Source organism: Cynocephalus volans, chromosome 3, assembly GCF_027409185.1.
Source record: "Cynocephalus volans isolate mCynVol1 chromosome 3, mCynVol1.pri, whole genome shotgun sequence".
Lineage (NCBI taxonomy): Eukaryota > Metazoa > Chordata > Mammalia > Dermoptera > Cynocephalidae > Cynocephalus > Cynocephalus volans.
Window position 1 is genome coordinate 156,758,977 of NC_084462.1, and position 12,704 is coordinate 156,771,680.

General features: G+C 42.4%; 1 protein-coding gene across 4 annotated transcripts in view; it reads left to right on the plus strand.

The window, feature by feature from the left end:
* Positions 1-1,308: 1,308 nt before the first annotated feature.
* IFT43 (intraflagellar transport 43) overlaps positions 1,309-12,704 on the plus strand; it is a 135,394-nt gene continuing 123,998 nt past the window's right edge. For 3 of the 4 annotated variants that reach the window (XM_063091238.1, XM_063091237.1, XM_063091236.1), the window contains exons 1-2: positions 1,313-1,373; positions 4,087-4,170. In XM_063091238.1, coding sequence (XP_062947308.1) covers positions 1,320-1,373; positions 4,087-4,170 — 138 coding nt within the window. In that variant the 5' untranslated portion in view covers positions 1,313-1,319. Of the gene's footprint in view, positions 1,374-4,086; positions 4,171-12,704 lie in introns of all 4 variants that reach the window. The other variant, XM_063091240.1, reaches the window with a different exon arrangement.

The window sequence follows — 12,704 nt, forward strand, 5'->3', positions numbered from 1 at the left end:
AGAATGACTGACACCCAGTAGTACATGCTGAAGAAAAATACTCAAGTAATATAAGGGTACTTCAAAAAGTTCATGGATAAATGCAACAAAAGGATAATGCAGATCTTTCCGTGAACTTTTTGAAGTACCCTTGCATCTGTGTCAAAAGGGCACCTGAATCCGATGCTTAGCACTTAGGTGATATTCCTCAAGACACCTCTTTGCACCTCAGTGTCCTCTGTTGTTGAGTAGAGATATTACTGTTATTCGCTTTGTGGGGTTTTTGGCATTTAATGAGATATCAATTATCTTTTGATATTCGAATTTTGAATAACTTTCAAAAGTTATTACTACGCAGGTATTTTTTTCAAAGAACATCAAAGATGTTTATGACAGTATTACTTACAATAGCAGTACCTCACAGATAAGTACAATCACCTGTGTTTCAATAAAAAAAAAATTAAAAACAAAACAAAAAGTACAATAGCAAAAATGGAAATGTCATAGAATAGGAATGTCAAACAAGGACATTTTCATTGTCAGTGTTAACCAAAGGAACTTAAACAATTAATGGTAATATTCTATAAACTGTATTATTATGTAGCTATTAAAAGAATGCTGTATAAGACTATACATTGTAACAGAATGATGTTCTTCTGGGGGTTGGGGAGGCAGGCGCATAACAAAACAATAAAGACAAAATGATCTCATTTTTGTTTATAGAATTGCAGAAAACGTCTAGGAGAATAACCAAGGTAACTACTCAGGTATTTGATGTGTTGGTTCAGGCTCTCTGTAAACTTCTTGAAGGCAGAGAGTCTGTATATTGCATTTTCTGTAATTTATTGCAAACCATTTCTTACACCTGACCCCCTTGTGAGCCTGTTTTCTCATCTGTCAAATGAAAACAATACAACTTATCTTGCTTCCCACACAAGGTTATGTCCTTCACGTGAGCTAATAACTGTGAAGGCCCTCTGTACATTGCAAAGAGCTGTACAAATGGAAGGCATCCGTATAATCCCTGCTATTAGCAGTAGTGCTTTGAGCTTAATTACTGATGTATTTAAACAGAACGACAAATGCGGATAGTTCCTAAGGACTAAATTTTTTCACCATCCCACAGAAGCAGCTTTAGCGGGTTTAAATATCTGGAGGTTTCTTGCGAAAGTAAAGCAGAGTAGATTTAGGAAAGATTTGGTTCAAGTTGGCTGGCGGCAAACAGAATTCAGGAACAATGCGGCGGACCCTTTAAATAATGCGATGGAAGGGAGGAGCCGTCGTCAGGGACGCGGCTGGGCCACTTGGTTTCCAGGAAGTGACGTCAGGCGGCCGCGGTGATGGAGGACGCGCTGGACTTGAATGAGGAGTGGCGCCGCGGTTCAACCACCTCCGTGAGGACCGGCGTGAGGCGGGAGGGCTTGAGGCCAGGATTTGGCGGGAGGGGAGGAGCGACCCCGCCGGCCCCGGCTTCCCTGAAGTGCCTCAGGGCGGCGGGTCCCGAGTCGCACCGGAGAGAGGCCGGGGAGGAGGCGGCCTCATCCTCCGTGCCCCCAGGGCTGCGGTGGGCTCCGCCGCTGCTGCCGCCGTGGGGTTTGCTTTCCTTAAAGTCCTCCAAAGGCCGAACACAGATCCTGTCCCCGCCAGCTTCTGGAACCGGTGGGAAATTTCCGAGCCTCTCTCCGCTTTCTGGAGCCCCAAGTGCGAAGTCCCCCCAGAACAGGCAGACCTCAGGGTGACTGGAGGGGCCCCGGCCAAAGGCGCACTTGCACCCATCCTAGAGTTTTTTCCTGGGAACTTATCATTCCAGAAGTTCATGGAAAAGCCTCACTGTGCTGGGAGGGAAGCAAGCAGGGATGTCCTTTCTAACCCGCAATCCCCTCGGGGAGATGAGCGTTACCTCAGTTTCATAGTTAAGGAAATCACGGGGGAGTGACTAGGTGCTGGGCCCTGAGGTCAGATGGAGCATAAGGTTTTTAAAAAGTCAGTTAACGCCTCGGAGCCTAGGTTTTATGTTTGGAATGGAGATGATGCAGTGCAGATGAAATGCGATAACGCATGGAAAACATTAAACACAGGGACTGGTATATACTAAGTTATGAGAAGAGATTAGCAGCCCTTGCCTCTGAGGCTGTGATGTCAAGTCAGTAGATATCAGAGACCCAAGTTCAATGTTTTTCTTATTCCTTCACAACCCCCGTCAGACCTTTTATCTTTAAAATTAGTCAAGCTCACAGTCACTAAAAGATTGGGCCACAGAGCTAGTTTTTCATTTCTGCTGTGAAATCTCTGGTGCGTTGAAGTGCCCTGATAGCATTGGATGTCCTCCAAGGTACCAGAGAGGAGCCTCTCTCAAGGGAGATATTAGGGACAAGAGCAAATTGGTCTAGAATGCAGCGGGCTGCTTGACTGAACAAGGATACCATTAAGTTCTCAGGCCTTTTTGATATGTGAACTTTTTTAGTACTTGGGCATGTGAATGTAGTTATTTATTCATTCATTCTTTCAACAAATATTTATTGAGACCCTACTGTGTATCAGGCACTGTCCTGGGTACTGGAGATATAGCAGTGAATAAAACAAAGTCCCTACCCTCTTGGGCTTATGTTCTATTGCGGGAAGATGGGCGATAAACAGACTGCATTTAAAATACATAGTCATGTAGTAAAGCAGTTTTTCTATCCTGTGGATTTATACAGGGTCTTCAAAAAGTTCAAAATCTTAAAATATTTAGTAGTTATTAGAGGACTCATCTGTAACAGCATTTAGAGAAAAGATCATTGAATTTTTGTTTTAGCATAACCACTGTATGTGGTGTGCCATATTCAGATACCCAATGCTATGACAAATGGAAAAGGGCCATCATGGGTGAAGGGTTGTATTTGTCTACCTTGAGAAGAAAATAAGCTGCTTATTATCAGAAAGATTTTTTCCATTATCCCTGAAACCAAAATGATTAACATTACAATTGGAAGTACAAACACTACATAAGAGTTTTTATGCAGCTCCTTTGTAACCTACCTGTCAATGTATTGGTACAGTCAGTCTTTTTTTTTTTTTTTTTAAGGTACAGTCAGTCTTGAGAACATCTTTTTTTTTTTTCTTCTTCTTCTTCTTTTTATTCTTAGTCCTTAGAACATCTTGCAGCTGAAATTTAAGCATGGTGTAGTGGAAAGAATCCAGGATTTGGAGTCAGAAGAAGACTTTGCTCTTAGATTTATGTCTGTCATTTAATCACCCTCCTGAGCCTCAGTGTCCTCATTTGTAAAGTGATGTCAGTCCCAGCCCCTGTTATTGTGAGAAGCAAATGAAGCTACATTAAATGTGATCTAAAATTGCAGATATTAATGCTGGGTTTTTTTTTAAGTAAACAAGCAAAACTATAAATATTTTAACACCCACTAGTGTGCCTAAATAAAGTGTTATTTATGTGCTGGGAAGTGTTTGAGACACAGAGCTTCCACCCCAGGGGAGCCTTGGGAAACACCTAAAATGGTTCATTTGATGACTCAGAATTCTGAGCTGCTCTGATTTCCAAAGGTGATGTATCAAAATTCTTGTAATAGATCTCCTTTAATGTCTGTAAATGCAAATGCAGTTAGTGTATATATCAAAGCAAATGCTATTTGTATTTCTCTGGTGTCAGTTGCCATGAAATGTAGGAATTCTTTCCAAAAGCCTGTTTGATAATTATTTTCATGCCAAGTTACAGCTTTGAAACTTCCTAAAATCCTGCATAAGAACGTGGGAGCTTTTACCACCCTCTTCTCTGAGCTGTAGCATGAGGTCTCTGCCCATTCTAGAGGACTTTCTAACTACATTTCTTTGGGTTGAAAAGTGATTTTGCTTTTGCAATCTTTATGCCTATTGAAAGAAAACCTTGTGATTATTAACCCATGAATTTCCTACTCTTATACCAATAGGACTGACATCAGGTACTTTGTTTAAGGGTTTGGAGAGTTTTCTAAGAATATATCCAAGTTGCTCAAGTCCTGTTCTCCACCACGTCATCATAAATCCCGTCCATGCTTACCTTCCCAGAATTGTCATCCTCAGAGTGACTCAAATGACATCTGGGTCAGCAGTGCCCTCCATCTCTTCTTATAGGGGGCCAAGATGGGTCGCCAAGCTCATCAGGAGCCAACTCAGGCCGAGAATCACCTCCATTTCTCTGAGACTCTGACTGGAGAGGTAGGTGCTAAAAAACCCAAAATCTGAAGAAGTGCTTCCTAAGAGTTAGTGATTCCTTAATGAGCAAGGATTTGCTATTCCATATTTCTTCTCAAGAATGCCAGCCCCTCTTCCTATCTTGATTTGGGAATTCCCTTCCTTGGCATTTGTCCTATTATCAGGAAATGAAAAAAGAATGTTTTTTTCTTTGATGCCAAACTAGTGTCTGTGCATTTCTTAATATTCTTAAGGTAGAACTTACTATGTTAGCTGAAGCAAGGGACTAGGAACTTTCAAAATCCAGGTTTTTATTTCTGCCGAACAAATGCCAGTGAGGCATGGCTGGTGATGTAAGGTTGGATTACACAACTGAACGATTGCTCTCACTGGTGACCTGCACTTTCTACAGCTTTCAGGCAGGGATTATTTACTGGCCTTCCTTTCCTGGAGACTTCTCTGAGTGGCCTGGAATTATGGGAAATTATCCATCTTCTTTGTGGAGGGTGGGTAATCCTGATGAGCAATACTTTTTAATGCCAGGACCCTATTTTTTGGCAATTTTCTCAGAGCCCCTTTTTTTACCTTCCTCTGTCCTTTTGAAAAAGTTTTGCCTTTCAAGAGTCAGCCTCAGGGTCATTCCCCTCTGTTAGCTCTTTTCTAACTTCAGGCTGATTCAGGGCTCCTTCCTTTCAGTTCCCATAGTAAATACTCTAGAATGTATAATATTATATGCTAATTGCCTTTTTAATCTGCCCCACTAGACAGTGAGTTCCTAGACAGTGGGAAACCTGGCTTCTCAGTTGTCTAACTTACTGGCCTGTGGTAGGTTTACAACAGATGAGGGGACCCATGCTGAGAAGCCTAATGGGCCAGGCACGTGCATGAGCAAAATGTGCTGGGTACGTGACACGGATATACTTTACTTACATATCAAATATTTAGGAATATACTTTCATAGGAAATAAGTCCTCCACTAATCTATCTTCTTAAGCTCTCCACATGGCCCTGTCAATTTATCTTTTTTTCTCACTTATTTTAGAAATGTGGGTACAGAGAGTTGTTAAGACAACTATGCCAGCACAGGAAAACTGGCAGCTGACTCTTGGCTTTCTTGCCTGGAAGACACTAGGGAGTGAGTTGGGGCAGGGGGACTGGGAACTGGAGACCACGTGCCTCCTCTACAGGGGCAACCACTACTTAGCCGAAGCTGGTTGATGCTGTAGGGAATACAGGCCCAGTATTGTCAGATCTTCTGATTTTTTCAAGGAATACTGGCAGTCTAAAATTTTATGTGAAAGCAACAGATGTTTAGAAGTTAACAACTAATTATAAAAATTAAATCACTGTATGGGCTAGATTGGGCCTGCAGGTTGTCAGTTTGTGACTTTGATCATGGTACTTCCATTATAGTACTTATCACAATTGTATCCTAATTGTTTACATGTCTGACTCCTTCATAAGATGTGAGTTTCTGGAAGGCAGGGGTTGTATCTCTTACCAGTCATTGTACCCCACTGTCTATCACAGTGCCTGGCATAGAACCAGCGTGCAGTTGCCACTGCAAAGGGTGAGGTGGGTGAAGTGTATAGTGTGAGATGTACTTACACATGGAAGCTGAGTAAGAGCCTTACGCTGTGGGAAGTGGGCAGATGTGAAGCATTGGAGGGACAGTTATGGGGGATGGTGGTATAAAGTGGGAAGACATTGAAAAAAGATGTACCAGACCCACCCTGGATCTCAGGGAGCTTGAGCTGCAGTAGTATACATCTTTAAAGAGAAAATGAGGAAGTAAATGACTGGGTTGATGGAAGACTACTCTTGGCCTCTGGCCACTTTACAAATGGGTCTAGGAGGATCTGTCCCAACACCAAATCATTCATTCATTTATTCAACAAATATTTATTGTGTGCCAAGCACCATTTTACGGGGTTGGCATATTTCAGTGAACAAGAGACAAGATCCTTGCCATGAGATCCCTTACATTGTCATGATCATTGGCAACCAGGGAGATGAATTACAAGTCTCTTTAATTGTGAAGGAGGTTATTGTGGTTAGGTGAGTGAGCCCGTGATGGGCCAGGATGTCCACGAATGACTTTATCAGGCCTTGACACTTTATGTGACCCCCATACCAAATCAGCTGCCAGGCCAGGTCAGTGAGCACTGTGCCATCCCCTTCCCCTTGGCTCCGGGTGAGAGTAAGTGCTGTGAGGACATAACTCTTTAGTCACAGAGTGCGATGAACCTTTCAGGGTTTCAGCCTTTCAGGAATACCTGCTTATTTCCCCAGAGATATTTACCATTTTTTTACTCTGGGCCTTAGCATTTTTCTGGGAGAACGTGATAAAAAGTCATTCTGTTCCTCACCCAGCTGGTGTTTCTGAAAGCAAATGCCAGTCAGGATTCCAGGATTCCTTCTCTTCCTGGGTTAAGTGAAGTTTAAAGCAGTGTGGGCAGCCTCCCACAGGGCCAGATGCTCACTGTGCTGTGTGGGACTTTTCAACTGTTTCTTTCTAAAATTAGTTTCCAAGGCTTGTGTGTGTGCCCATTTACATTCCAGTTCTGAGTATATTACTTGATATATTTATTTTCGTCCTCTTGCTGACTATATTTTAGGATGAAGACATCCATGAAAACTTAAATGTGGTACCTGGGAGCTGTCAGACAGACTGGAGTTACTTTAGAGTTGAGTAGGAGTTAGTTCAAACAAATGGTTATTTTAAAGCGAGATAGTAGAACTGGGAGCTCTGGGGAAGGAAGCCGAGAGAACACAGTGCTTGGCATCAGAAAACCAGGGCTTGAGGCGGGGCTCTGCTAATTGCCTGGATCTCGAACAAGTCCACTAATCTCTCTAATCCTCCATTTCAAATGGCAATAACAATACCACTAGGTTGATGTGGGGATTAAGTGAGATATGCATTTAAAAGCACTTTAATAAACTTGAAAAGCTCTGTACAAGTATTTATTCATTCAGTACATTATTGAATAAATGAGTATTTGGGCAGTGCTTTGCTGTTTTTATTAAAGGGCAGCAAAGAAAGAGGATGTATGCCAGGGTCTCTTTTAGAACTGATTTGGAAGTCTCTTAAAGGGCTACAAGTCATTTATGCATAGGTAGTGACCTAGGGCCGAGTTTCCGTGTCCTCCATTTGCAGTGGGCATTCCTTATGACTCATGTGTAAGAGCACGGGCCTGGGGGTGAGACACGCCTGGGCTGAAACCCTGGCTGCGCCACACATTAGCTCTGTGACTCTGAGCAAGTTACTTAATCTCTCTAAGCTTCAGTTTCCTCACTGGCAATACAGGGGTAATAATATTCCATACTGGAGAGAGTGGCTAGAAAGAAAAATGAGATGAGAGATGTAAAGCCTTGATAGTCTGACATGTAAGTGCTTGGTATGTTGCTCATTATTTCTCTAGAAGTTGGGTGTCCGTTTTATTCTGCCTTAATCCATTCTACTAAGGTTGAAAGCTGGTGGCCTTCTGGCTGCATTTAGCCTGCAGTCATGTTTTGTTGATCCATATGGAGTTAAAAACTTTTAAATTTGATTTTCAACATTTATAAATTGGGAAACTTCACATGAAAATCCACATTTTGAGCTTCTCTTTAAGATCAGAAGTGCCGGCACAGTAGAAAGGCCAGGCTGGCACTCCTGCATGGTGGCAGTTGGCTGGAGCTGCTGATGAGCTCGCTTACAGGTGGCCAGTCCTCTCCCCTTCTCCACTTCTCACTTTAATACACTGGTCAGATTGACTCACGTTTGATCTGGCCGGCTCCTATTTCCATTTGAGTTTAAAACTCCTGCTCTTTTAGGATGGATTGATTTTTGGGTATCATTCTATGTCTGTTAGCATTGAATTTGGCTACCTGCAACAGAAACTCAACTCCAGTTCTTGAGTGAGACAAGAGTGATTTTTCTCGTGTAGTGAGAGTCCAGTGGAGGGCAGAGCAGAGAGGATGCAGTCACTGGTGGATGTCCTGCATGATTCTAGCCCCTTCAAGCTTCCTGCTCTGCCATCTGGAGCTTGGGACTTTTGTTCTCATGGTTGCAAATGGTCAGTCTCACCCCAAGTCTGGAAGCCTCAGAACCGGGGGATCTGATGGTGTGATTCTCAGTCCAAAGCCAAGGGTCTGAGAGCCAGAGATGCTGCTGGTCTAAGTCCTGGAACCCAAAGGCTGAAGAGTCTAGAGTTGTGATGTCCATGGACAGGAGAGAAGAGTGTATCCCAGCTCCAGGGGGTAGAAAGAGAGAGAGTCACCTTTTCCTCCATTTTTATTCTCTCCAGCCCCCCAGTAGATTGGATGGTGCCCACACATATTGAGGACAGTACACTCAGGCCCACATGCTAATCTCTTCTGGAATCACCTTCATAGACATACTCAAAAAGGTTGCTTTACCAGGTTTCTGGGCATTCTTAATCTAATCAAGTTGACACCTAAAATTAATCATCGCAGTAAGGGAGGAAAGGAGAATGGCTATTGAGTAGGTAGTTCTTGACTGTCATGTCAGTTTTTTTAAAAAGTAGAATTTATACAAAGGTTTTTTTTTTTTTGTAGGCTTGGATACAAAAGAGTTATTTTTAGTAGCTAAAAAAATCCACATTCCTGTCCGGTTTTCTAATTTAAAGTTGTGTGGAGTTCAGTGAAAAAATTGTATGCCCTGAGTTCCAGGATACCTGATTGAGTTGCCTGTGTGAACTCTTGATCTTTTCCTTCCTCTAGTTATCTCTGTAACTGCTTAGGGTTTTCTGCCTGTAGGATATCCGTGGCTCCGTCTAGATAATTAAACTCTTCCTCCTGCTCTGAGAGAAGAGGAAAGGTCTCTTTATTTGCTTGGTCATTCTGTAAATTTCAAATAATAAGTTTCAAAGAATGTAACTGTCTAATTTTGCTGATTTACCAGAAAGATGACCTCCTTGTGTTGTTTTACTAGCTCAGAGTTGATTGGAGTTGTTCCTACTTTAGGGTTGTCGTGAAGATGAAGTGACGTAATGCATGTGAGGACTTAGCACAGTATCTGGCACACAGAAATCTCAAGAAATGACACGTACCAAGAAAGCTTATGAAAGAAACCTTTTTTAGGGTGGTGGGGAGGACACCTTTCACAATTCAGGCATGGACCATCAGAAGCATAGTTCAGTTAGCAATTAAGGTTGGCATTACAGTTATTGAGGATTTTACTGGAAGATAGTTCTATGATGAATATCTACATGTCTGCGATATATAACTTTCTCTGGGGAGAGCAGCTCTGAGAGTTAAAGCAGGTTCTTCTGCTGTGATTCTGCTCTTACAGAGTTCCTTCAAGAAAAAACTGAGACGCTTTCTACCATAAAGTTATATTACACTTAGTCTGTGCAAAAGTAATCTTTGGCAAAACCTGTCCAGGTCTAGTTTTTCTTTTGGATGAGCATTTCTCACTTAGGTCTATACCTCTTTTTAGCTTAGCTTTTGTTTTGTAGATTGTCCTTTTAACAATAATTATATCTTACATCAGAACAGTTGCTACCTGTCTGTTCATTACCCACAATGTCCTAGTTAAGCCTCATGGTAGCTCTTGAAGTAGATACTATTATTATCTCATTTTACCTGTGAGGACACTGAGATTTTGAGAGGTCGGGTAGCTTGTCCAGTGTCATTCAGCTGATCTCTGACCCTATTCAAGTCTCTCTGACTCTAGCTAGGTGCATAAACACCATTTAACTTCTCCTACCTGCTAGGCAGGTAGATGCACTGTAGAGAAGAGGCTTTTGAAGAGAGTGGGGAGACTTTCGGGTTATTCCCTTGGAATACTTTTGGAGTGGGAGTAAGTCCTTTCTCCATCACCAATATTCGTCCAGTTGTCAAGAGCAGTGTTTGAGTCACAGCTGTTCCCTTTCTCTTCCCCCATTCCCTCAGTGTTTCTCTGAGGACACAGAACTGAAAGTTAGCCAGATTCCCTCGCAGGAATCTGAGAAATGCTGCTGGGCTCATGTTCCCAAATTAGGCCAATTTCCTCATCCCCCAGCAGCTTTGCTCGGCCGGAGCTCCCTTGGCACTTTGCATGACGTCTCTCGCCCTCTGCCTGTTCCCTGACTGGGCTGCCAGCCAGGCAGTTATTTTCAGCCCAATAGGGTTATCTGCTGACCCTTTTTGGTGACATTTTTCATCTTTCTCACAAAAATAACTCTCCTGATTGGTCACATTTTCCATCCTTTTTCATAGCCCCTCTCCAATGGGCTGGATTGAATGATGCTTCTGATAACGTTACCGAAGAAGGATGCAGGGAATTTGACATGGAGCTGTTCATCAGGAATGTGTTTTCCACACTTCATATTTATGTCATGCTTTGCATGCTTTGGTTTTGAACTCTCCCTCATGGTGGGCAGATGTACATCACTGACCCATCCCTGGGGCCGGCTGCCGTGTGGGAGGGAATGTCGTCTCAGGGTAGAGCCTGCAATTCCAAATCCTCTCCAGTGCTGGCTTTGGTGCAGGCTTGTCGAGTGCCCCAGTACACACTGGCTCCCTCCAAGTCCTGGGGTGAAAGTTGGTGCTTAAAGAGCACTTTAAGTTTCTCTTCCTCAGCTACGGGGAAGGTTAAATGAAAAAGACACATCAAGAGCTTAGTTCAGTGCATCATTAAGTAAGGTATTGTTGTCGTTATTTATGCTGAGAAGTAGAAAAGATTATTATTTTATCTTTAAACCCAGCTCTGCCAATTACTAAGTGTATATATCCTGCGCAAGTTACTTAACCACTCTAAACTAAGCCTGTTTACTCAACTGTTGAATGGTGATAATTGTAGTACCTATTTCACAGGCTTGATAGAAGATTAAAGAACGTATAAAGCTCTTTGAACAGTACCCAACACATGCTAACTATTATTGTCATTATTTGTGTCACATGAGAATCAGAATGTATTATCCATTTATCCTAAATGGCATTTCTGTTCAAGATACGGAGATATTCATATTTTATAGAACTAAGTGTCCCTTGGGGCAAAGAAACATTTGGGTGAGGAATCCTCTTGATGAGAATTCTCTGTGCCACTTGAGACCCGTTTTATTAGTCTCCTCTGGTAGCATTTCTGCTTATGCTATTGGCCAGTTACTTGTTAGCACCTTTCCGTCTCTAAAACCAAACCGTCCGTCTAGAGGTTGGCAGTTTTTCCAAAGAATAATCCTTAAGAGCTGACATATCATTTTGTTGTTCTGGGGGGCATATGAATAGAAAATGAGGAGGACAGGAGTGACCTTGGTGACCTCAGTGATCTTGGATAGAAGGTAACATTCATTCATTCACTTATGAAACTTTTTTTTTTTGGTTGTGGTTGGTACAGGGATTGAACCCTGGACTTTGGTACTATCAGCACCATGCTCTAACCAACTGAGTTTATTGGCCAGCCCCCACCTATGAAACTTGATTGAGACCTTTCTACGTACCAGATATTATGCTTAGAGCTGGGAATGCAATGATAAACCAGACACGCTGCCTGCCTGTAGAACCTTGACCTGGGGGCCTGCAGAGAAGTAAGTGCCAGGTGGGGGTGAACACAGAAAGATGTGGGAGTACCCACACTGAACCCCTTTTACTCTCGGACTTCTGGAAATGTTGTCCAGGAAGAAATCATGTTGAGCTGAGACTTGAAGGATGAGTAGAAGATAAGCAAGAGAAGAGAGGGGGAGGAATATTCCAAGTAGAGGGATGAGCGTGTGCAAGGATAGAGCATGGTATGTTGGATTTGTTAGTGTAGCAATTGACCATGCAGGTGATGGAGTAGTGGTTATCAGTGATTTTATATTTGAAACCAGCCCCTTCGCCTTCTTTGACAAAAGCCCCGTATATAGCCAACATTTCTTATATGACACAAGTAATTGGCAATGTTGTCAGAGTTAGACAGTGAGCTTTCAGTGTTTTCTAGCCTTGTCTTTCACTGCTGCATCTTCAGTGCAGCCACTGTGCTTCTCTCTGTATTTGTGTTTGCTGGTCAAGAAACCTCTGTGGTGTGCTAAGGGATTTCACATTCTATTGTAATATTGGAATTTGGTTTGACTCCTGTTTGAAGTAAGTAGACTACTGGCTTGTGATCAGAAATCTTTTTTTGGTATGTGAGAATTTTCATGGTAAAAGTACTTTTGTTGTAATGAGAATTGACTTCTGGTTAGGCAAGGTTCCTAGAGCAAAGACTTCTCAGAATCTATGGCTGTAAATAGCATTCTGTTAGGGAAGAAAATCAGGAATTAGAGAAATGGTTTGAGTTGCTATCATCCCACCCGGACCTCAGTCATTGGCTCATAACTGGTCTCTCTTCTAGCCTGTCCTCCTGAAATTGAGCTAGAGTGGTCTTGTAAAAAATGTGCATCAATCGTTTCATAGTAAAAATCTTTTAATGGATACCTGTTGCACTTAAGATAAAACATCCCAAATCCTTAACTGGACCCTGTGTGACTTGAGCCTTGCCTACATCTCCAGCCTTGTTTTCTACCTGTCACTGTATTGCAGTCATGCTGAGCTCTTTACTTATGTGGTTCCCTGCTTATTCTAATTCCTTACTTATTCTAGATCCCTAAAATACT